The sequence below is a fragment of the Hemitrygon akajei genome, chromosome 3 (assembly GCF_048418815.1).
Source record: "Hemitrygon akajei chromosome 3, sHemAka1.3, whole genome shotgun sequence".
Lineage (NCBI taxonomy): Eukaryota > Metazoa > Chordata > Chondrichthyes > Myliobatiformes > Dasyatidae > Hemitrygon > Hemitrygon akajei.
In genome coordinates, this window is record NC_133126.1 from 43,924,916 (window position 1) to 43,951,207 (window position 26,292).

At 36.7% G+C, this 26,292-nt stretch overlaps 1 protein-coding gene across 4 annotated transcripts in view; it reads right to left on the reverse strand.

Moving 5' to 3' along the window:
- The window catches only part of cdc42bpb (CDC42 binding protein kinase beta (DMPK-like)), a 198,209-nt gene that overhangs the window by 26,261 nt on the left and 145,656 nt on the right, over positions 1-26,292 (reverse strand). Inside the window, exons 12-26 of one of the 4 annotated variants that reach the window (XM_073039717.1) lie at positions 22,885-23,018; positions 19,718-19,960; positions 17,013-17,123; positions 16,527-16,771; positions 14,531-14,636; positions 13,462-13,586; positions 13,249-13,354; positions 11,733-11,881; positions 8,611-8,708; positions 8,404-8,483; positions 7,777-7,827; positions 5,403-5,501; positions 2,310-2,384; positions 1,518-1,623; positions 1,119-1,255 (exon numbers count right to left, since the gene is read on the reverse strand). In XM_073039717.1, the coding sequence (XP_072895818.1) occupies positions 1,119-1,255; positions 1,518-1,623; positions 2,310-2,384; positions 5,403-5,501; positions 7,777-7,827; positions 8,404-8,483; positions 8,611-8,708; positions 11,733-11,881; positions 13,249-13,354; positions 13,462-13,586; positions 14,531-14,636; positions 16,527-16,771; positions 17,013-17,123; positions 19,718-19,960; positions 22,885-23,018 (1,865 nt within the window). Of the gene's footprint in view, positions 1-1,118; positions 1,256-1,517; positions 1,624-2,309; positions 2,391-5,402; positions 5,502-7,776; positions 7,828-8,403; positions 8,484-8,610; positions 8,709-11,732; positions 11,882-13,248; positions 13,355-13,461; positions 13,587-14,530; positions 14,637-16,526; positions 16,772-17,012; positions 17,124-19,717; positions 19,961-22,884; positions 23,019-26,292 lie in introns of all 4 variants that reach the window. The other 3 variants (XM_073039716.1, XM_073039719.1, XM_073039718.1) reach the window with 3 other exon arrangements.

Here is a 26,292-nt window from a genome sequence, read left to right on the forward strand (position 1 = left end):
AACACAAAACAACAGAATGGTCTGATATTGAGTAAATACTGAGGCACAAATCGATTGAGAAGTTGCAGAACCTGGGCCTCTGTACCACCCTCTGCAATTGGATCCTTGACTTCCTACCAGAAGACTACAATCTGTGCGAATTGGTGATAATATCTCCACCTCAACACTGGAGCACCTCAGAGGCGTGTGCTTAGCTCATTGCTCTACTGTCTATATACACATGACTGTGTGACTAGGCATAGCTCAAATATCATCTATAAATTTGCTGGCAATACAACCATTATTGGTAGAATTTCAGATGGTGACGAGAGGGTGTACATGAGTGAGATATGCCAACTAGTGGAGTGGTGTCGCAGCAACAACCCGGCACTTAACGTCAGTAAGACGAAAGAGCTGACTGTGAACTTCAGGAAGGGTAAGACAAAGCAACACATAGAAATCCCCATAGAGGGATCAGAAGTGGAGAGAGTGAACAGTTTCAAGTTCTTGGGTGTCAAGATCTCTGAGGATCTAACCTGGTCCCAATACGTCGATGCAGTTATAAAGGCGGCAAGACTTCAAAAGGAGTTTGAAGAGATTTGGTATCTCAACAGATACACTCAAAAACTTCTATAGATGTACCGTGGAGAGCATTCTGACAGGCTGCATTATTGTCTGGTATGGGGTGGGGGGGGGGGGGGGGGAGCTAATGCACAGGACCGAAAGAAGCTGCAGAGGGTTGTAAATTTAGTCATCTCCATCTTGCCCTTTTCTCACTGTTACCATCAGGTAGGAGATACAGAAGCCTGAAGGCACACACTCAGCAATTCAAGAACAGCTTCTTCCCCTCTGCCATCCGATTCCTAAAAGGACACTGAACCCTTGGACACTACCTCCCTTTTTTAATATATATTTTTTCTGTTTTTTGCATGATTTTTAATCTATTCAATATACATCTACTGTAACTGATTTACTTATTTATGTATTATTATTTTTCTCTTTTATATTATGTATTGCATTGAACTGCTGCTGTAGTTACAAATTTTAACAGAAGTTAACAAATTTTACGACACATGCCGGCGATAATAAATCTGATTCTGATTCATTGCTATAAACTACGGAAAAAATAATTTTCATACCTTGACATAACCTTTGTATGCAGTTCCTATCCCCCTCTGGACATCTATTCCAAGTGGCCTCTTTGCTTGCTCAGATGGAATCGGACATACCTGAGGAGCACTGTCTTTGCACAATACGTGGCAAATAAATGAGCAAACTATGGAACAAATAAAGTAATTTCATTAACTATTTAATAAAATGTAACAAATTTTATTGTAATGCAAGTATTTGAAACTGTTGTATGGAAATTTGGATACTGTCTAACAACTACACAAAATTTCACTCAATGTTAATTTTGCATTGAAACAAAATACAGGTAGAGAATTAGTTCTACAAATTGCAAAGTTTCATATGATATAAATAATGTTAAATTTGAATATTAAAGGTATTACTACAAATAATACTAATATATCACTCACCGTCACAGGCATATCCCTGTCGCACTAAACCCACCATCAGAGATGTACAATGGCTACACTGTGTAGGGCTTGAGAAATTTCTAATGCTGACCTGATGGGCTTTAGGCTAAAAGAAATTAAAAAGAGTTATAGTCCAAAACAAGAAACAGTAAATTGATATAGTGTTAACATTTCTACTGAATAGGATTGATTAAAATTTTCTTAGAGTTTGGAATTCAGTTGGCATTAAACCTGTCATTTTGCATGAGTTTCATTAGAAATATTTTGCAGAAATTATCTGAAATAAATGAGGCTTGAACTCAAGCGGCAAAACAGCATTGTAAGTAGTCTCACATTTCAAGTCATCTGGGTTCAAGTCTGACTTCTAGAGTTGCTGCAAGGACTTTGCATGTTCTCGCTGTAACCACTTGGCTTTCCTCTGATACTTTGGTTTCCTCCCACATCCTTTAGAAAGTATTGAGTTAACTGGCCAATGGGAGTTTTCCTTAGTGCACGTGGATGGCAGGACAATCAGAATAGTGTTCATGAGAATGTGTGACTAGTAAGGGCATCAAAGATTAAGGGGAGAAGGTAAAAAATGGGGTTGAGAGGTTAATAAATCAGCCATGATTGAATGGCTGACTCGATGAGCAAATGGCCTAATTCTGCTTCTAAGTCATATGGTCTTATAGTAGATTACAGAAAACTAAGGGTGAAATGGAATTACTCTCTGAAAGCCAGCATGCATTCAATAAGCTGAATGCTCTACATTGTAAAGAAAGGCACAAATTATTAAGGTACAGAAAACATTACCTTTGGCAAAGGTGTAGGCTGCACAAATATTGGAGAAGTAGCAACAGGTGTAGTTTGCTGAGGTGTCACTGGCTCCTGAAACTTACAAAAAAGGAAAAATTAAGGTACAACCTTCTGATTCAGCACGTAGATTAATGCCACCCTCCAAGGAAATCTTCTAAATGTATTCCTTTTTGTATAATTTTGTACAATTTATATTTCACTTATGAAGTTGTGTTTCTGATACTACGTGCCTGTGATGCCACTGCAAGTAAGTCTTTTTATTGCACCCAGGCATCGTTCTTGTGCATGTGACAATAAACTGCACCTGACATTTGAACAGTTCACCACCAGTTTGATTTCACAAAATTCCCAATTGTTGTCTGGGATTTTAATTTATTCTTCAATTAAAACATTGCTCCTTTGCTACAATTTTTTATTCTTTAACAAAAAAGAGGATATCCCTGAAAATTCCTACATCCATTGCATATCTCACTGAAATGCTCAAAAGTCAGGCCCAGTTAATTGTCATATGCACAAGAATATGTTTGCCCTGGTGCTATAAAAACTTATTTCCACTGGTATCACAGGGATATGACATTATGTCACAAGAAAAACAAGCCAACATAAATTATTAAAAATATGCAAAAATTAATACAATTTGAACAAAAAAAGTCAACTGTAGTGTAAAGGAGTCAGTGCTGCGGAGCACATGTAGGTCTTCTGAAGATATATCAGTGTCTTTTGAAAGGTAGGTACAGTATTTACACCAGTGACAATGAAGTAAAAGCAATATTCATAAAAATATGAATATATCTGGCATTCAATGCTCAGGGTCTTAATTATAAGCCAAGACCTTAATATTAAACAAAGTAAATTATGAAGGTTTGAGGCAAGACTTGAAGTTGGGAAATTGCGAAAATGTATAGCATTAGCAAGCAATAACAAAGGGAATACATAGTTTACACAATGTGTGTATCCTTTTATGGCACAAAACCCCAACAAAATAATAATAATTCACCTGTGCCTAACAACAGAAGTATTAGATCAAAGGGAAAAGTTATAATCTTGTTTATCATGAGCAGTGAGTCTGAGGATTTGGAAAATTTCAGGATTCAGCTAGGTAGAACCAAGAAATTGATAAGGAAAGGCAAAGTGAAGTATGGGAATCAGCTGGTGAGATACATTAAAAAACAGACCTTAGAAGCTTCTTTAGATCTGCAAAATGAACAAAGTTTGCAGAAGTTAATGAGTCTATTCCAGAATGAGAGAAGAGGAAGTAAAAATGGTAGTGAAGCTAAATAAGCAGAAGGCAAAATATATCCTTAGAAATAATCAGACTAACTTTACAGCAGTTAATTAAACTACGTATAAGTGTTTTGTTGAAATGTGGGAGGAAATCAGGGCAACCACAGAAAAACTGGTCAGAGAGAATACATTCAATCTATATGGACAGCATCCAATTCTCCCCCACTGCTCTTATGTGCCTAGCATCCCTCCCTTATCTGGTTCCACTCATTGCTTTTCTTTATCTGCAACCCTCTGTTGTCTCTGCCATCACAACCCAGTCTCCAGTGCTATTCTCCACCTCTTGCTCCCTCACCAGGTTCCATCTACCCATCAATCCCTCCTCTGCTGGATCCACCTATCACCTTTTAGATCCTGACTTAACCTTACCCCTATACTCATTAGCTCCCCCTTTATTTCTCAATCTTGATGCAGTGTCAAACCATCAACTATACCTCAGACTCCACAGATGTTACCTGACCCACAGTTTGATTACTTGCTCAGGATTGAACCAGGGTCTCTAGAGTTCTAAGGCAGCAGCACTAACTGCTGTGCCACCAAGGGTAATTTTTGTATATCAATGGATTTGATGCCTAATACAGGAAGTGGAGTTTACAGAGCTGCCATGACATTTTAAATAATGCAACAGGTTTCAGGAGACAAATAACATGCACTTGATTCCAGTCTTTCATAGTCTCAAGTCCACGATTAATTGCCCTTAGGGTAGAGGGGCTGAACTGCCATCTTAAACAGGAACAACATCTTTTCATGCAATTTAATTTCAGAGGGCACTTAAAAGTTAAATGCAATGTTGAACCACGATCATATAACATAATAATTTTTCTTCTTTAAAAGGAATTAAATAACTGAATGGTTTTTAACTTAATGAAAATCTAGTAATTCTGTAATCATTATTACAAATATTATTTTAAAAATTAGAATTATTTAAATAATCATAGTTATCAGATCTGTGGATCATCAATCCTCATGATTACTTATTCAGTGAAATTACCACTTTTGTACCTGTGGCAAATGATGAAAACACTCCACAGATTCTTACACTGAGATCTCATTTGATTTTTAATGCTGTCTTGGGTAAAAAAAAACACTTTATAAAGCTAAGTATTACTCATTTTTATGTCCATCATTGATTCTGTTCCACAAAATTATGATGGAGGTGGCCATGATAAACATTCCATGTTGTAATTCTGTCTCTCCACCAGAGGAAATACTGCAGCTATGCAAGGGGGAAATTATAATTAGAGTACATCAAGCTTACAACCATCAAAAATATGAAGGGTGAAATCTGTCTGCTGAAAGGGGGGAGAAAAGGAAGTTAACACCAAAAGAATAAATTATACTGATCCACTAGTTTTCAATCCATATAATCCCATCTACAATAATTTCTACAATGGCTTAATGTGCCATTAGCCTGCTGTAGCATTAAATCACACCGATTTTGTTGAATCATGATTATACAGCACAGGAGATCATTATTTGGTTCATAAAGTGTGACTGGATTTTCAGTCTGTTCTAAAATAGTAGGTAAAAGTTAGGGTACCACATGGTTTCGATAAAACTGAATCAGCAAGGTTAACAGCTTCTAAATAAAATGGGTCAGTTTGAAGGAGATTGGTGTTAAGGCTTTTACATAAAAACCACTTGAAACTGGACAGCATTCAAGCAGAAGACTGAGTTGAGAAAGACATAATAAATCAATCTTCTTAGGAAAATATTAAATTCATGAGGCGACTTAGTAGACTTTACAATGCTAAATAATTTCACATTAAAGATTTCTACCTATGCAACAAATTGAGCAATACTTACATCCTTCCGTTCCACATTGCTCAAAGCTGATGGTGACGGAGTAAGTGAGAATGCTTCTGGTTTCAGGGCACCAATATCAGATTCACTGACAGAACCACTCTAGAAAATATAAATTTTGAACAATACTCTGTTAAAGATTACTGTTCAAAAATAAGTAATGGCTTATCTACTTTCTATTCATAAGAAGATGTTTCCCAGAAGTGAAAATATTAAGTTGTAAATGTTTTAAAATGGTTCTCTTGCTACTTCGTTTGTACTATTTTTACCAGTCCAAGGAAGGTTCTTCAATAAAAAAATAAGCTCTGATGAAGCATGTCTTTGAATGCTATTCAAGTTACTAAATGTTAAGATGCAAGAAACAAAAGGCAACAGGCAATCAGTCTCTACCTTACTCCATTCAATAAGATCATGGCTAAACTTTTATCCTAGTGCCAGTTTCCCACACTAACCCTGGATTCCTTGATTCCCTTGATATCTAAAAATCTATTGAACTGTGCCGTGAATATACTGTGACTGAACCCCCCATATACCTCGTGTAATGAAGCAGTTTCTCCTTATCTCTTTCCAGAATGGCCAACCTCTTAATTTGTGAATGCAATCCATTTCTGGACACAGTAACGATTATTCACCTACCTACCCAGCAAGCCCAGAGGGAATTTTGTACATTTTAATGAAATCACCTTTTTCTTCATACTCAAGTTAGTATAGGACCAGTCTGCTTAACCACTCATATTTCAAGCTAGTGAGTCACAATATGCTGACTAAACAACTATTTAAAATAGAATGCATCCAAAATGGCCAAATTATCTTATTGTTTCATGGAATGATTAAAATTATGATCTGCATAAAACATAATCCATTCATTGCTAGGGTCAATTTGAGGAGTGTAGAGATGTGGCAAAAGTGGTAGTCAACTTGGAACATCAATGAAATAGATGGTCAGATTGTTTGTTTTAGGTGCTGTTTAAGGTATGACTATGTCTAGGATAATAGAAGAAATTCTCCAGCTCTTTTTCAAATATTCCTATAAATGTCTAAAGTCTAAAGGAACATGCTATTAAATGTACTATGCAAAGGAGTAAAGGATTACAAAACTCTGATTTCTGAAGCAAGTTTTAAATCATAATGTCCTATTTCAGAGACAAAATAGAATTCAAAAATTTACCAGCCTGATAAAGAGTCAATGTGAACTCAGTCTTTCTCTTCAAGAATTCTGCCCCAACGACTGAGTAATTCCAACATATTCTGCTTTCAGAGTACCTTAAATACAACTGTCACATGGCTTTGCCTTTCACGGTTTTTTGGTTTTAACTTTGTCCCTCTTTTGAAAGATGCTGAGTACTTTTATTTAGTATAGCTGCACAATAAGTGTTTGATGTAACTAATGGACCTTGGATCTTGAGTGTACTTTAGACTCATTTATTTGAGGGCATATTTTAACAACCAGACAATATTATTCCACCCAAGGACCATGGAGATACAGTTCATTCATATAAAGTGACAAGAACTATTTGAATCATCACTTATTGTCAAACCATAACCTAGTCTACAACGGACTAAGGAATGGATGCTGTCAGGTATGGCAAAATATTTTCTTACATGTTTGTTCTTTAAAAAGCAGGGCTTGATGGAAGACATCAAGTTTGAAAAAGATAGCCAGAAAACAAGAATCATTGAAACAATATATTAAAACAATATTTTAGACAGGGAGGAGTAAATGTTAGATCACCTAGTTTCTGTAAATTCAAAAACTCTAGGATACAGATCATTACATGCTTACTAAATGTCAAAAGAGTTATACATGTCCAAATTCAGGAGTTCAAATAAATGGCAGTAAACTCCTTAATAGATTCAGGAATTAGGAGCCAATGACAAGGTACTGCAAAAATGCTCATCGTTACCAAGTAATACTGCAAGATTACATTCGAATCACTGATTATTTTACAGATTTAATTAATTAGACAAAATGAATCAAAAATAATTAATGAGGGATGATTCTAAACATTTGTCACAACTTACTTGAACTCCTGCACTTGATTAATTCTTTAGGGTATGTCTTTTATACAAATAGGTTTCAAAAGTGTTAACCTTTTTGTTTAGTAGACTGCTGAATTATATTATTAAGAATCAAAGGATAATGTTTTGTTTAAGCACTATAGTAACAGCAAGTAGGAAGTTAAGTATGAAATATCAACTGTTTATTTTAATATATTGAATCTCAAGCAAGTTTCAAACAGTAGCAATGGCAACCAAATAAGTATAGGAAGTTTCACATAAAGCGACAGCATAAGTGACACAGAAACTCGGCTAGTTCAAAGGGTCAGCTTTTGCAGGTTGTAATAGTTAGGGTGACAAAGCAAGCACAGAAACTTACTTCTTCCCAAAATGCTAGAAGAGATGATGTAGACGAAGAACAAACAGAACCCTTAGTGCAACAGATACGAGAAAAATACACTTAGTGAATTCCCTTCTGCAAAGTGAAAGGCTTTCATCAGGACACCACCTCTTGCAAAGAGATTACTGCATTTGGATATAATCAAATTTATTTTGAAGGAAAACCGTGATTTTATTAAAAAGAACAGATGACAGATTCTTGAGAGATATTTGGAATCTGCATAACTCAGTGCCATGAAGTGTACAGTTAGTATAATTTTGTTCAAGTTCTAATTTGTGAGGAAACCGTATTGGAAAGTAACATGTGAATGTAATTTACATGTAACAGGGAAATTACAAGGACACTGTGTTTCTGGGAATCTTTAATAAATGTTGCATCATTTTCAGTATATTCGATTTTTGATTAAAACCTACATCAAATTGCTTTAAACAATCAAAAATAAAACTGCATAGCTGAGATTAACATTTTCAAACACATACAGGTTTTCTGTTCTGAAATATACCAAGCTATATTTTTAATTCTTTCCTGCTCAAATGAAATTTCTAGCACCATGGATAAAATGTCTTTACAAGAGTATGATCTAATCACTATATAATAAACACTTACTTTAAATCCTAGGTCATGTGGAACTGGAGAGGTGTTAAAGTAGTCAAAAATTGAGTCTTGAAAATCTGGGAGTTTGAGGCCTTTAATAGAAAAAGTAAGCATAGAAGTGAAAATTTTTTAAAAAGACACACATTTTAATGTTATAAAACAGTCCAAATTTATATTTGTACCACAGAATGGTTGTTTTAAGCAGCAAATGTCACTAACCTTTTTCTGTTCTAGTCCTGCTTTCCTCCAATTCTTTTTTTAGATTAATTATCTCCTCTGTGAATTGCTGATTCTTGGCATCTGCTTCCTTCAGTTTGCTATAGTTTCCATGAAAGAGAAAATGCAGAATACCAAAATGAGTTCAATTGAATTGGTTTTTATATTTGATATCACCTATCCATCATTTTAAGTGGCTTGGATGATGGAAAGCCAGAATGGGAAGGATTTATTTTTGACTTGAGAAAAATTAATATCCTAATGGACACATGACCAAACTCTTGCAAATTTCTATCAATGCACAGTGGTGAGCATTCTGACGGTTACATCACAGCTTGGTATTGAGACTCAATGCACAGTATTGCAGAAGGCTGTAGACTCAGTCAGCTCTGTCGTGGCCACAATCAAGATATCCTGAAGAGGTGATGCCTCAAAAAGCAGCATCCATCACCATCCAGGATGCCCTCTCCTCATTACTACCATCGGCGAGGATGTACGGGGGCCTGAAGACACACACTGAACATTTTAAGAACAGCTTCTTTCCCTCCACCATCAGAGTTCAGAATGGTCCATGAACCCATGGACACTATCTCACTATTCCTCTTCTGCATTTTTTTAAAATATAGATCTTAGTGATTTTTATGTCTTGTACTGTACTCCTACCACAAAACAACAAATTTAACTTTCATGAAGCTGCTAATCTAAGGTGATCTGCTCCTCCAGAAGATGCATCACACATCTCATCAAGAGACCTGGCATACAAGTACATGGAACACCCTTGATGTTGGGTGTCTTCGCAACAAACTATCCAACTCAAATGGCATAAAAAGTTAAGAGCTTTATCATTCATGTTCAAAGTAAATTTATTATCATAGTACATATAATGTCACCACATACAACCCTGAAATTTGGTTTGTTGCGGGCATACTCAGTAAATCCAAGAAGCATAGTAGAATCAATGAAAGACCTCACTCAACAGGGCAAACAAACAAAGTGCGAAAGCCAACAAACTTCCTAAATACAAAAAAAAAGCAACATATATTAAGAACATGAGATGAAGAGTTCTTAAAAGTGGGTCCATAGGTTGTGGGGACTGTTCAGTCATGGGGTAAGTGAAGTTGAATAAAGCTATCTGTTTTGGTTCAAGAGCCTGATGGTTGAGGGGTCCTGAGGCACTCTTTGATGGCAGCAGCAAGAAAGCATGCCCTGGATGGTGGGGGTCCCAGATGATCGATGCTGCTTTCCTGCAACTGCACTCACTGTAGATGTGCTCAATGGAGGGGAGGACTTTACCCATGATGCACTGGGCCATACTCGCTACTTTCAGCATCATGGCAAGTCTTAATTGCTGTCACGAAATCTTACTGAAAACTTACTTTCATACAGTAAGTCATGGTGTCATTGGATCATATGGCATGGAAACAGGCCCTTTAGCCCACCAATCTATACTATTCCTATTTACTTGCATTACTAATATCTACTATGGCTTGCAATTCACGTACTCATCCAGATATTCTTAAAAACTGAGTGTACCTGCCTCTCCCACTCTCTCAGCAGTGCATGAAAAACTCTTCCTCAGGTTTCTTCTAAACTTCTTGCTCCTCATTTTAAACTTCTATCCTCTGATTTCAGAACATCTTTGTATTCATTTGTTGCTAATAGAAAACTCCAGGTGATACTCAAATATTCCCTCAGTGTTAATATTCATTGTTACTTGAGACAATATCTACAGTGCTTTTATCACCTTAGTAGTCTGGATCATATTCAGGTGAATCTCCAAGGATCGGAGACCACTACAATCTGCCAAATTGACGTACCGCTGAGTGCCCTGCTCCTAGCCAATAAAACCTATCCTGGATGTTCCAAAAGTTAGCATTACATCACCTGATATTTAGTTGCTGCTCAACTTAATAGGGTGGAAATGTGCAGGATCATCTTCAATGTCCTGACAAGGTGAGAAGGCAAGAATAAAGGGCAATGAACCAATTGATAAGCCATATCCAGCCAGGCTCCCAGTTCAAATGCTATAACGGTGTAGGTGGAGAAAAGACCAAGTTTGTGTAATAGTTCACAGAAGTGCGCACCTTCTGCTAAGATAGCAATCTCTTCGGAATTCCATTCAACTGACTGTCTTTTCAAATCTTTATCAACAGTAGTGTGTGCTTCTTGGGCAGTGTGCTTTCAGACTAGTCAGTGCCTTCCATTAGCTGATGCTAACAAATCTTGTGAATGACTGTACTTTCAGTCACAAGGAATGTTATCACCAATTAATGGAAGTTTATGGTATAGAGACTACATGTCCCACTGCATTGGTACTGCCATTCCCAAATTAATCCCACTAACTACACATCACCCCATGGTCCTGGAATTTCATTTATTTAAAATGCATCCACTTTTCAATTTTATTGAAAGTACAGTAGTCTCTTTTGCAATATCTGACCTAACTTCTATACACTCAAGGAAGACAGCTTTCAACTGAAAACCCTGATCACCAACTTCTTAGTAAGAGTAAAAAAAAAGTTCTTTCTTAGTCACTTCACCATCTCACAAAAAAGATAAGGACCTATTCAATTTCCTCTTCTCTGTTCCAGTAGAAATAGTCTTTAAGTACCAAGACTCATCTCAAAATGGTAGTTACTTATCCCTAAGATAATCTGAGTAAATGTCTGCTGTGTGTTCTCCTGGACTGTTCTTTCCTTCCTATGTTAAGACCTGGGCACTCTAAGCATGATCTTTCACATATCTTGGATAGCTGCTGATAAACTGCTTTCCGTGATTGAGCAGTCTATATCTGGAGGAGTCAGGTTATGATCTAAAGATGAAAGCTTAAGCAAATAGATCTGAGATGACAGATTCCTTCACCCAGAGGATTATGAATACACTGGAAATCCTTAACCCTAATGGGTGTATGATTGAATGTATTAAGACCTAAATCACCAGATATCTGGGATTAAAGGGTATTAAGAGCTGGCTTGGGAAAGGTCACATGACATCCTCCTGCTCTCATTTTAGAAAAAGCTTCATGTTCCACAACATGCTCAAATTGTATGTAAAAGCTTCACATCAACTAAACATTCAACTGACAATCTACATTTCATATAAATTCTTGACCATGAAAACCGTACCTCTCAATTGCCATGTTGGTCGCTTTCACTCTACTTAGCTCTTCCTGTACTAACTGCTTAGCACGTATTTCAGCATCCAGTGCTGACTGTAACTCTAATCTGGCCGACATATCCAACTTTGCGCTTCGCCTCACTTTCCAAAGAGGATCCTGGATGAGCAAACATAAAGAATAAACAAAGAACAGTTAATTGATAAGAATATTATTTACTGAGTTGCCAGTTCCCCACAAGGAGCTGAGTTACATTTACACCCTGTGTTAAATTTTCCCTCCCAGTGGCATCTATTTATGCTAATTTGGTTTCTAATGCCTTAGAATTCAATTATTTCTAAGTTCAATGCTCACTTCTAAATTTAGTGACAGTTAAAACTAAATGTACAACAAACTCCTAAAAGGGCCATTGTTGGTGTGGAGTTCTGATCATTTTCATATTCCTGAATTTATTTGTTTTGCTGTTGTCAACAACGTAGAAAGAAAATCAAAGAAACATTTCTCTCAGGTTGTGCATAGTTTACAGCATTAGTCCACAATGACTATAATATAAAACAATTCTGCAGAAAATCTCATTATCATGTAGATGTGCTTTTTCTGGAAGTAGGTAATATATTTTCCAATTACAGGCACAAAGCCTATCTTATTATTTTGGAAAGTTCCTTTAAGGATTTGCTGATCAAATAATATACAAATGAATTATGATAAAAGTTAACTAGATGTGGAAAAGTACATGGTTTTTCCTTCATCTATGAAATTATTCAACATTTAATCATACCTTTGCAAACTTTTCTAAATAGGAAGATTTTTACAATAAATTAATACTTCTTAAACAAACAAAAATTTTTAAAAAGTGATCAGGACTTCAAAGAGAGAAAGTAACTAATAACAAATAAAATAACAGTTATTTTCTAGTTATATTAGAAAATTACTTATGAAGAGTTATATTATAATCCTCTAGAAAATTCATTTTGCGTATTGTGAGCAGTTTTGGTCCCATATTCCTTCCCATAAGGAAGGACGTGACGGCATGGAAAACAGCCAGAGGAGGCTTAAAAGAATGATACCAGGGATACAAGGGTTAATTTATAAGAAGGTTTGATGCATCTGGGCCTGTATCCACTGGAGTTTAGAAGAGTGTGAGGGGATCTCATTAAACCTACTGAACGTTGAAAGACCTGGATAGAGTGGACATGGTGAGGATGTTGTCAATAGTGGGAGAGTCCAGCACCAGATGGCACAACCTCAAAATAGAAGGACATCCCTTTAAAACAGAGATCAGGAGGAACTTCTTTAGACAGTAGGTGGTGAATCAGTAGAATTCACTACTACAGACGGCTGTGGAGACCAAGTCATTGGGTACATTTAACTGCTTTTTGATAAGGAAGAGTGTCAAAGGTTAAAGGGAGAGGGCAGGATAATGGGGTTGAAAGAGAATAATAAGCCAGCCATGATTGAATGGCAGAGCATTCTTGATAGGCCAAATGGTTTAATTCTGCTTCTATGTCTTATTCTCTAAATCATACCAATGTTCTTGAACCAAGGCTGGAATTGCGGAGGGATTCAAGTTCTTCTGTCATCTTGGATGCCAGAGCCTGCAGGTATCCTCTTGCATCTTTCTCATCACTCACCCTAAACGTTTAAAAGATGAGCATAATTATGGAATAAATATTACATACATAATCTTTATCCCAGTTCAAATCTTTACATACTAATATTATTTAAAGACTATTACACACCATTGTATGATCTCTGCAATTTGAGCTTCCCAGTGAGCCACTGATTCTTTCCTGGCTGCAAGATCTTGCAACTCATCTTCAAGCCGCCTGTTTTGTGCTGTAAGCTTGTCCACAAATGTGCACATCTGAAAATAAAAAGCTGCAATTTATAAAATGGGAACAGTACAAATATTTTCAAGTGGACACTTTGTGAATATTTCACGTTGTTAACAAACTATAATCATTTATTAGTAGAAAATTCTCAAGTGCTTAAAGTATCCAAATAGATTAAAACGATTATTTGTTGGTCCATAGCATGTAACTACTCAAGTTAAACATGCATACTGAATCAAAAAATTTCAGTCTTCATCCAATGTCCACGCAAAGAGGAGAAACACCTAAAACCCACAAGAAGCCAGAACACCGTAGATTTTCCTATAGCAAGCTCAAGTGGTATTACGGGCAATTTAAGTGCAACCAGAGTTCTGGATCACCAGTGCAGAGTCAAGTTCAAATTCCATTCCAGCCAAGTGGCTGGGAAATTTAATTAAATAACCATCTCGAGAATGAAAAACTAGTCTTATCACAAAAAACTATCTAAGTGTGCTTCAATGTTCTGCATAGAAGGAAATCATTCGCAGGCAGGTCTGATTAGGAATCCTAGCTCACCAATGTGATTACCTGTTAACTACTTTCTCTGGAGTAATTGGGGATGAATAACATATGTCAATGACATCCACAAACAAACAAAACGAAAGAACATTATTCTGCAACTAAGGCCAGCTGACTTGCTTTGATTAATTCCTTTCTGCAGGCACTTTCCTTGCGGTGCCACAACCCTTGGCGATAGACCCACATGCTACTGACTAGCTGTGTCAAGAAAAACCTTTTAAGTGACTGATGTTTTTTGACAGACTTATTTCAAAATAATTTCTCGAATCCTACCTAAAATAAACACCCACAAATACATGCATTAGTTTATACACTACACTAAAAAAAGGGTATTAATGATATTTTTCTCAACAGACATTTAAAAGAGAATTGAGGATGACAATAATATTGGAACATCACAGGTGAATTATTGACTTACTCGGTCATTCTCAGCTGAAAATTTCTTATTCTCTTCAATAAGCATATTTCGCTCACATTCATATTTCTTCTTCAGTTCACTCAGTGTTTCCTCCATTTCATTCTGCCTATACACAAGAAATTTATTCACCACTTTTCCCCCAAATCATGCCATAAAGCACTACTTCATCTGATCAGTTACAGTTGTGTGATATATTATTATAACTATTATAATTGTCTACTAAAAGAAGCTGCTTTCAAAATATCATTGCAACAAGTAATAGGGATTTAAATCCAGGTAAAAAAAAATCAAAAGGTAGACTCATTTATTTAAATTATATATGAGAACTTATAAAACAGATTAATCATTCACTACTTTAGTTAAATTTTAACAGCATAAATGGTAAAAAAAAAATGAGGCTTAACATTAATAATTCTTCTAATACTTGCATATTTAACAAGTAGTGGATCTGCTCTTGAACAATAATTATGACTGAAATAAATCTTAAGTCATTGTTTAGCTGAAACTTTCATTTAAACAGCTACTTTAAAGTTACAAGAACATTCACAAACTTCAGGAAAAAGAAAGGAAAATCGACTGGTCAAAGTTTTAAAAAGCTATCTTAAAATAAAGAAGGAAGGGTTAAGAGAAGAAATTCTGGTGTTTTAAGGTTTTGTCAAATGAGAGTAGAGCATTTAAATGTGGGGATGCGCAAGAGTTCAGAAGTGATGCTACACGGATATCCTAGAAGAATATGGAGAAAATCCCATGGAATGGGACGGGTAAGGCATAAAGGGATGTTACAACAAGGATGAGTTTTAAAATTGAACTGTTCAATGGCTTCCTTCTGTAGCTAAAATCGGCATGATTAAACAGGAGTCAGGTTAGGTCAGCAAGTAAGGGCGTCATCTTCTAAATAATTCCCAAGTTTTTCTTTATTTGAAAATGAATTACTAGGAATTGAAATCGTTCAGATTTTTAAAAAACGAATCATTTTCTAAAGAAAAAAATTCCTTTGAAAATCATACACAGCTACAACTTCAAACTTCAAATCAACTTTTTTGGCTAGATTTTCTGAAAAACACACTGAACACTCCACAGTTTTCATTAAGAAATGTGCCAAAAGCAGAGTTTTAATGTTTCCAGTTTTCCTCAAAACATCTGAACACTGTAAGCCAAAGTGTTAACAAAATACAAAAAAACTGCCTGGCCAGACTACAGAGTTACAGGATGTGAACAATACAACTAATAAAGCATAGATAAACATAAATCATTAAAATTAGCTTTTGTGGAAAAAATGTGAACCAAGTGTCTGTTCATTAGAAGTACAATTGTTATGAATCCATCTTAGTAGCAACAAACATTCCAAAGAAAATTCAGATAAACTCATTAGAAGAACATCTTAGCTGGTTATTAAAATAGCAGTACATCTTCATATTAGTTATTTTGTTTTCACTCCCTGGTCTCTAAAACTGCATTAAAGTCAAGTGAAGAATGGACTTCTCCATAGAATGACCTTCTCCTGATTACCTTGGTGAAATACCTTGTCGATTTTAATTTAAAAGAAAGGGAGTATATATCAATACCTGCATACATTTTAATGTTCTATCAATACAATACAAACCTTATAAAAGTAACTTCTTCATTTTAGAGATACAACACGGTAACAGGCACTTCTGGCCCAATGAGCCCACACCACTCAATTACACTCATGTCATCAATGTACCTACTAACCCGCAAGTCTTTGCAATATGGGAGGAAACCAGATCACCTGAACACAGGGACAACATAAAAACTCCTTAGAGACAGCGGCAGGAATTGAACCCAGGTCACTGGTGCAGTAATAGTGTTATATTTACTGCTATATTAGCATGCTGCCCCACTAGATGTCCTTTTTTTTCTTATTCACTATTAAATTAGTACATTTTCTGAAATTTTCTTCACGTACATAAAGCAACTAACAAACATGTTGATCTTAATAATTAACGATTAAGTGCCTTTCTTTCGATATAAGTACCTGTCTCGCTTGGCCTTCTCCAATTTGTCCTTGAGTATCATTACATCCTTTTGCAGAGCTAAGTGTTGCACATCTGAATCATGGACCTCCTTTTTAAGGTTCTTAATCTCTATGCTGTGAGCAGCTTCACATCTCATCAGTTCTTCCTCATAGAAGACCAGTTTCTTTTCCAGTTCTGCTTTAACCTTGGAGAGTTCTTGCTGATGTTGTAAACTGGATCCTGTAGTCCGACCTCCATGCTTCAACTAACATGCAGAAAGAAAATTGTTGAGCCAGCTTTTAAAACACTTTCTTATTGAGATTCCCTTTGATCAAGAAGGATGACATTTTTCAACAAAGTCAGTTATTTTCTCATTTATTAATTCACATACAAAAGCTAAATAAATCAAAATGATGTTAATACTTGAAAAGATATTTTCCTCAAGGAAAGATAATTGATAAAAGATAATTACATAGAGCTTTGACAAAGTTTCAGCAGAGCCTAACCTTTAATGCTTCCACTTCACTTTCCAGTTGCTTGGAATAAGCTTCACTGTGTTCTCGAAGCTTCCGTTCCTTTGATGCTTCAGCAATTGAGTCTTCCAACTGAGCTTCCAGCTAAGAAGAAAAATGCCTCAAAGTAAACTCAAACCTACATGTTTTCCCATCACAAAAGCTGATACATTATCCTTTACATATACATTCACCATTGATTCATATCAGCCATGTTTCAGCTGCCAGAAAATGTTTAATATTATTGGATTAAATTACAAATCAATAAATAGTGAATGGCTTTAGATATTCTTAATATTCTATTGGCAATATTGAAAAACGGTGAAATAATACTGGAGTTGCAGAAAAAAAAAGTATTATTTGGAAGAAGTGGAAATAGATTTAAATGGTTAATGAGCTAAAGAGGATAGCTGCAATGAATAACAGCATAATGCTGCAAATTGCAACATAGCTTATTACAATAGCTCACAAGTAACAGAGTGCATAAGTTTTTGTGCTTCCCAAATGACAAAGCTACATCAATAACTTAATCAATTAAATACTGCCTGTTGCAATTACCATGTTTCATTTAAAAGAAAGAACAATCGCTTCAATAGTAAAACAGTGTTTTAATAAAGAATAATATTTTTAGAAACTTGATTTTGTCAACATAGTGCAATTCAGTAAGTAAAGAGCCATGTACTTCAATGGAACATGATGCCATCAAATAAAATTCTAAATATCTGAGTAGGACATAAGCAGTTATTGGAGTTAGCTGTTGCCTTTATGAATTGGGGAAGGAGAAGAGCAAAATTAGTGAAGGTACCATATTCTGCAGCAGGTGGACAACAAAAGAATAAGACACAGTTGTGTTAATAAATGTCTATGGGACGCAAGAAAAACTGGATATAAAGAAAACTCAATAGCAGAAAGGAAAAAGCAATGATTAACAGGTGGCTAAAAGGGAGACTCAAGAGAACTCTGCGCTGAATTTCTTTGCAGGACATAGTAATGATTTGTACTAAAATGAAAGAGCAATGTTGCGGTAGCAGAGGAGTCCATGGACTGACATGTCAGAATGGGAATGGGAAGTAAAATGCGTGGCTACCAGGAATTCCCGTCTGTAGTGAAGGTGCTCAATGAAAAGGTGTACCCAATCTATGTTGGATTTACAAGGATTTTGCTGATACGAGGACCTGAATTACAGGGAAAGGATTGAATAGGTTAGGACTTTATTTCCTAGAAGGTAGGAGAATGAGAGGAGATTTGACAGAGGTATACAAAATTATGAGGGGTAAAGATAGGGTTACGGCAAACAGCTTTTTCCATGAGGTTGGGTGAGACTAGAACTAGAGGTCACAGTTTAAGGGTGAAGGGTGAAATATTTAAGGAAAATCTTTGGGGAAACTTCTTCACTTAAATGGTGATGAGAGTGTGAAACAAACTGCCAGTGGAAGTGATGGCTGCGGGTTTGATTGCAACATCTAAGAGAGGTTTGGATAATTACTTGGATGGGAAAGTATGGAGGTGCTATAGACCATTTGGGACTAGGCAGTATAACAGTTTGCCACAAACTAGATGGGTACAAAGAGCCTGATTCTATGCTGCAGTGCTCTATGACTCTAAGAAAGATTTGCAGAAATGAAATAATAGACTAACTATAACACCTCATTAGTTGACTGGACATGAACAAGAAGGTCACAGCTTTAAAGTTTTGAGCAAGAGATACGCAGACTTTGAGGAAAAACCTTTCTTAATGCAATGATCTGGAGTTTAGCACCCTCAAAGTGGTGAAAGGAGAGATGATTAATTATTTCAAAAGCAATTGGATTCTCATTTAGGAAATAAAATTTAGTGGGCTGTGGAGACAGAGCAAGGATACAACATATATTGAACTACTTAGCAAATGGCTAGCATGGACTTGATAGGCCAATGACTCTAATGACAGAATACTTAACAGACAGAAATGTGTTAACCCAATAAATCAAAAGTAACACATTTCAAAAGTCAGCATGATCCAGCCCAATAAATGATAGAAATTGGAGTTTGCAGGAAAGGAGGGATCCTTGACTACATGACCACAGAGTCCTGGAGTTAACAACTCAGATAGCCATTGGCCCAAAAAAATCTAATTATCGTTTGAATACAAGTTTGTGATTCAGAGCAGTTGTACAATAAAGAGGGTTAAGGCATGACAGACAAGAACCCTGATCAGGCTGAATTTCAAATTCCAAAGAAATATGCCTTTCTACACCAACTTGCTTGGTAAGGCCTTCAATTATAACATTGCATCTCAGTCAAGTCCCATAGAAAGGAGAGTTTAAAAAAAAACTGTTGCACTTAAACTTCTTCAGGCATATGGAATTAAAAGAGAAAAAAGACAAAAAAAAGAACAATACAGATATAATGGGGTCACTACAAAGAAGCACAATGGAAGAAAACACTGTGAGGAACTTGCAGTTAGAAATATATAGCAGCATTGAACAAATTACTGAGTGGATATCAATGGCAGTCATTTCACTTTCCTTCTCCTCTTTTTCTACTTAGTTAAGTACTTTTTTTCCTGTGAATAGAAAAACTAATTTTCATTTAAAGAATTGAAAAAATAGCTTCTAATAGATAAAATTAATTTAAGAAATTAATACTTATCTTATATCCAGTATCTTCTCCAAACTAGGACTAAGTTATGTTGCCTTGGTTAATTATTTGAAATTATTTACCTCCTTCCTTGCTCTTTCTGCTTTTCGGATTTCCTGACGCATTGTGTCAATCTTCTGCATAGCTATTTCTAACTCCTCTTCTTTGTCACGGAGATGGCGGGACAACTTCTGTTTCTGAGAGCGCAACTCTGCCATCCTTTCATTGAGTTCAGAAAACTCTTGCATTGCGATCTTCCTCTGCTGATGTGCATCCTTTAATTCCTTGGTTTGGGATTTTTGTCTTTCAAGGGTTTCAACAAGTTGCTATTAAAATTATAGATTGTACAGACATTACATTAATAAAACACAAGCTCACGTAATGTTAATAATTTACTACAACTTAAAATGCCATTATAATGCTGACACTAAGTTATGCTAATAGCTATGTAAAACTTAAGCTTAAGCAACATTAAGCTTAATGACACAGCACTCATCAGTTAAAGGGCAGCTAACTCCGAATACTGTACAAAAGCAATATACTCTTCATATTAAATTCAAAAATTTACGAGGCTCTTTGAAAACTAGCTTGACAGAAAGATGAATCTGTATTCAACATCATAATGGTTGGTGGTGTGGAACTATTAAATAGAGATGGTCTCATACCTTAATTTTAAGGCTTTTAGAAATTATAGATCTGAAACTTAATGACACAAGGTGAAGAAGGTGAGCTAACAGTTATCCAACCTAAAAGTAACTTTTTTTTAAAAAAAAGTGTTATTCGAATTTGGTATTTAAGTTTGCACTGTATACAAGGAACCTTGAGAGTACTAAAACCGTATGTAATGAGAATTTAAAAATTACTGGGCTACAATTTGCTTCAAGTAAGATGCAGGCACACAGGTGATCTGAATGACTGAAACACTGCAGTCAGACTTGCTATATTTTACTGTTAGACTTCCAAAAATGGCATGCCATAGTACCGTAGATTCCGGACTACAGAGCGCACCTGATTAAAAGCCGCAGGCTCTAATTTTAGAAATAAAATCAATTTTTTAATTGTAAAGGCCGCACCGGATTTTAGGCCGCACCGCTACTTTTAAATATACATACGTATCGGTAACACAAATTACGTTGCATATACTTTTTTACTGAACAGCACGAACAACATTCCAATATCTCCTAGCGACTGGTAAAAATATATATACTGCAGCCTACCAGGAAAAGTTATTGATCGACTTTAACTTAAAAGCAGCGTTTTCGATCGGGTCTAATCGGGTCTGACGCTTGCGCAATGCGATCGGGTCTAATCGGGTCTGACGCTTGCGCATTGCGATCGGGTCTAATCGGGTCTGACACGCTTGCGCAATGCGATCGGGTCTAATCGGGTCTGACGCTTGCGCAATGCGATCGGGTCTAATCGGGTCTGACGCTTGCGCATTGCGATTGGGTCTAATCGGGTCTGACACGCTTGCGCAATGCGATCGGGTCTGACGCTTGCGCATTGCGATCGGGTCTAATCGGGTCTGACACGCTTGCGCAATGCGATCGGGTCTAATCGGGTCTGACGCTTGCGCAATGCGATCGGGTCTAATCGGGTCTGACACGCTTGCGCAATGCGATCGGGTCTAAACGGGTCTGACGCGCTTGCGCAATGCGCTCGGGTCTAATCGGGTCTGACGCTTGCGCATTGCGATCGGGTCTAATCGGGTCTGACGCTTGCGCATTGCGATCGGGTCTAATCGGGTCTGACACGCTTGCGCAATGCGATCGGGTCTAATCGGGTCTGACGCTTGCGCAATGCGATCGGGTCTAATCGGGTCTGACACGCTTGCGCAATGCGATCGGGTCTAATCGGGTCTGACGCGCTTGCGCAATGCGCTCGGGTCTAATCGGGTCTGACGCTTGCGCATTGCGATCGGGTCTAATCGGGTCTGACGCGCTCGGGTCTTGCTTTTCTTCGAGTATTTTCCATGTTGATGAGGGTGAGTACAAATGACTGATTTACAATAATTTAATTGTGAAAGTGCGCTTGATTTATCGTACAATTTCATTGGACCTCTGTGAACTACTCATCAATTTTATTGGTCTACTGTTACGAGGCAAAATGTTTACGAGGCGGCATGAAAAAAAACCATGTATTAGCCGCTCTGGATTATAGGCCGCAGAGTTCAAAGCTGTTCAAAATGTGGGAAAAAAGTAGCGGCTGATAATCCGGAATCTACGGTAATTGTTGGTAATGTGGAACTACTAGAGATCATCTTACACCCTTAGTTTTTAAGGGCTTTACAAACTGTAAATTGATCGATGATGATTGATCTATTTTGAAGTCGCTGTATACATGAAACAGATATAACCACACTCACAGGATAAAGCTGAATACTGACTAAGACGCCGGAAATGAACTAATGCAAAGCTGGAACCTCAGTTCTTTTTAAGGTGTTTTATTGCTGATCTTTTGCTCACCAACATTCTGATCCAAATTGGCACTGCCACCACTGTTCCTCTCCTTTCTTTAAAGTCAGCATTAACATTTCTGATCCAAACATATTTCCATATAGGGGAAATGGAAGTCACTGATGACAGCTACAAAATGTTCAATCTAAATACTCACATTTGTTTGGTGTTTTGTTAAATACTTAGTCAGGAAGCGCAAAGTGTGGCATTGTCATCACAACTAACATAAGCCATAAACCATAAACCATAAACCAGATCCTGACTGACCACCTGCATATTTTAGGCAATTTATAGCTACACCACATTTCAAAGAGCTACGTTGTTTACTTTGCACTAGGATAGCACAAGAACAAATTAGCACTTCAGATTATGTAACATCACTGATTTCAAAAGCAAACTATGTCAAATCCCAATGAATTAATCAAACATAGAACAGTATAGGCCCTATGGCTCATGAAGTTATGCCGACCTTTTAACCTACTCTAAGATCAATCTAACCCTTTCCTCCTACATAGCCCTCCATTTTTCTTTAATCCACTGCCTACAGAAGAGTCACTTAAATATCCCTAACCTCTACATTACTCCTGGCAGGGCAATTCATGCACGCAGAACTTTATGTTAAAAACAAAACCTCTGATATCATCCCTTACACTTTCTCCAAACACCTTAAAGTTATTACCTCTCCCCCACATTAGCCATTTCCACCCTGTGAGTAAAGTTTACAATCATACTGTCTTTTATTCATTACCTATCACTTTTTCATAGCAATGGCCAAAATAATTTTACTTGGGTACCTTGTGATTTTCTTCTTTTTCTTGCTTAAGTGCTCTAATCTGCTTTTCAAGTGCTTTTACTTTGTTTGTAGATTCCTCAAAGTCTTGACGGAGAGACACTGCATTTTCAAGCTGATGTTCTAACCGATCTGATTCTAAATCAAAGTGATTATAAGAACAGTTGTGTTAATTTGCATTCTAAATTCATAAAACTCAAATGTTAAAGAAAAGAAAATCAATATAAAAGTTAACAAGTACAGTTTTGTCAATGATTAGATTAATTTACTTACTTTGTACTTAGGATACTGTTAAATTAAAAATGTAGCAAGTTCAAGAATATGTCACATTTTGATTTCACATGATTACACATTAAAACATCAGTAATCAGCAAAATTTACACAATCATTTTCCATGACAGAATCCAAACCAGCCCTAACGTATACTCTCAAAGTGGCTTAGAATTAAATGGAATCAAATTTTCATTTGATATGATCAGCCAGATTACTGGATATATTCATCAATCTATGCAAATCACTGTTGTGAAAAGTTACAAGTACATTTAACAAATAATGGCTTTGCACCAAAGTTTAATCTCATGGACAAGACATGCCATATCTCTTTAAGACATCTGTGCAAGCTGAGTTTAAAAGTTGAGATTGAAAGATCTATTTCTGCACTGGAATCTTTAGGCACTTCTAAATGAACATTTCATATTACATCTAGGAATAAACTGATAAAAAAGTCATATAATATTTGGCAAATTCTTTAAGGAAAGCATGAAGTTCATTGCCTTGACAATAGCTCAGGAATAAGAAACATCGATGAAATATGTTCATTTCATTTTCATATGGTTAATTTCTTTTAGTCATTGTATTGCACCACTGCTAGAGGAATTTCCCTCTCAAACTTTAATTGACAGCAGTTGCAATAACTGCAAAATGAATCCAAAGTATACATGAATTCAATTTAAAGTAGAAGGCTGTGTATTTTCCTCAAAACGACCAGTTTTTTAAAAAAACACAGTCCATAGTAAAATCATTTCTTGTCAACTATAACTTACCAATTACTCAAGAGGTATATGGCCAAAATAAAAATAAATTCTTATTTAAAAGAAATTTTTTTAGCAAAGAACTTTAAACAAAACAAACATACAAAAGTATATACAAGAGATGCAAATATATATTACCCAATTGCACTTGAACATGAGAGTACATTTCATTTCAGGTATAAAAAATAAACTCTATAACAATTTAAGTTAGCAGTCATCTTTCATTTATCACTGCAATTAGCTTCAGAGGTCCTTAACTATGATGAGCTTAAGTGGGTAACACACTGGGTAACATAAATCAGCAATATGCGATATTTAAATTAATCTCATTACTTAAACTAAAAATTTTTTAAAACTCCAAGAGCTGGAAATCCAAAATAAAAACAGAAATGATTGGAAATCAAAAAAACACAAGAAAGCGCTGGAAGAATTCAGTAGGTCAGACAGCTGGTCAGGACAGGCACTTCCTTCCACTTAAAGAGAAAAAAACTGATGGACAACTGATAGAGGCAGAGAAATCAAGTTAGCTGGAATTGTCAGACACAATTATCACCTATTTAAGTTTTCACTCTCTGACTTCTCTAATTCACTCATTGAGCAGATTGTTTGATCGATATGTCAATCCATGGCCTCTACTGTCGCGATGAGGCCATACTCATGCTGGAGGAACAACAGCTTATATTCCATCTGGGTAGCCTCCAACCTGATGGCACGAACATCAATTTCTCAAAATTCTGGTAATGCCCCTCACCCCTTCACCATTCCCCATCCCCTTTTCCCTCTCTCACCTTATCTCCTTGCCTGCCCATTGCCTCCCTCTGGTGCTCCTCCCCCCTTCTCTTTCTTCCATGGCCTTCTGTCCTTTTGTATCAAGACTCGCCCTTCTCCAGCCCTATACCTCATTCACCAACCAACTTCCCACCTCATTACTTCATCCCTCCTCCTCCCACATTTCACCTATCACCTTGTGTTTCTCTCTCCCCACCTTTTAAATCTCCTCATCTGTTTTTCTCTAGTTCTGCTGAAGGGTTTCGGCCTGAAATGTCGACTGTACTCTTTTCCATAGATGCTGCCTGGCCTGCTGAGTTCCTCCAGCATTTTGTGTGTGTTGCTTGGATTTCCAGATTTTCTCCTTTGTCCTAGTTTGTTTCAGAGATGTCACCCCTTGTCCATCCTCACTGAAGATTAATGAGCTCCTTTTCTCCCTTTCCCAGTTCTGATGAAACATTAACTCTCATTACTTATGATTACAGGTTTCCTATCCTGGAAATTAGTCTCTGTCCATAATGGCAATTTAGAAATAGAGCAAAAGTACTACCTGAAATTGTGCCTTTCAAAAGTTAACTGGATGCATATGTGAAAAGCACCACCTTTTAGGTCTGTGGGGACAGAAAGAGGAACTCTTCTGGATTAAAGTGCCAGCAGAGACCAGTGAGCCAAAATGACTTTGCATTGTAAAGTATAATTCTAAAACTCAGTCTTTCTAATCACAACTAATCTAATTCAAGATTTTTTCCTAAATTAAATTTTCTGTATAATGAGGATTAGAAGTGACGACGATCGGAAATGCACTAGTTCAGAAACAGGCCCAGGACTGAATCGTGACCTGAAGCTGATGAAGTGAATGAGATCACAAATCCAAAATCTACTGTGAGGATAAGCTGTGGAGATGATCAAAATACAATCACTCAGCTTGTGAAGTTACACCAAAAGGTGAAATTACACCAAAACATTACGATGTGTACTGAGCTTTATTGAAGGCTTTAAGATGGTTAAAACAATGGTAGGTAATTTATCAGTGCAGCTAAGATCAGGAGGAATGTAACGCTGTAAAGGAAACACAAATGAGGATGTCAAGGAAAATCACAATGAGAATGACTTGAAATTAAAACAGCTTCATTTTCTTGCAAGCAGTTACAGGGAAAAAGAAATACAATAGTTTTACAAAAAACTATACACAGAAAAAGACTGATAGACAACCAATGTGAAAAAGACGACAAACTACAATTAAAAATAATATTGAGAAATTCAAGTTGCCGAGAGTCTGGAGATTGTAGAATCAGCTCAGAGTAGCAATGAATTAAGTTATCCATGCCAGTTCAGGAACACGATGGTTGTAGGGCAGTGGGCAGTGATCCCCAACCTCTGGACCGTGGACCGATACCGATCTGCGAAGCATGCAGGGGTGCAGCGGTAGCCGGAAAGCACTCAGCCCATCTTTAAGAAAAATGCCGAAATAAACAAGCTAATTAATTAGGTGCTGCCCAGCAAGTAAATATCAGCCCAGATCAGAGGCGATTGCCGATTGTGTCGCCTCTGATCTGGGCCGACATTTACATGCCGGGCGGCACCTAATTAATTAGCTTGTTTATCTCGGCTTT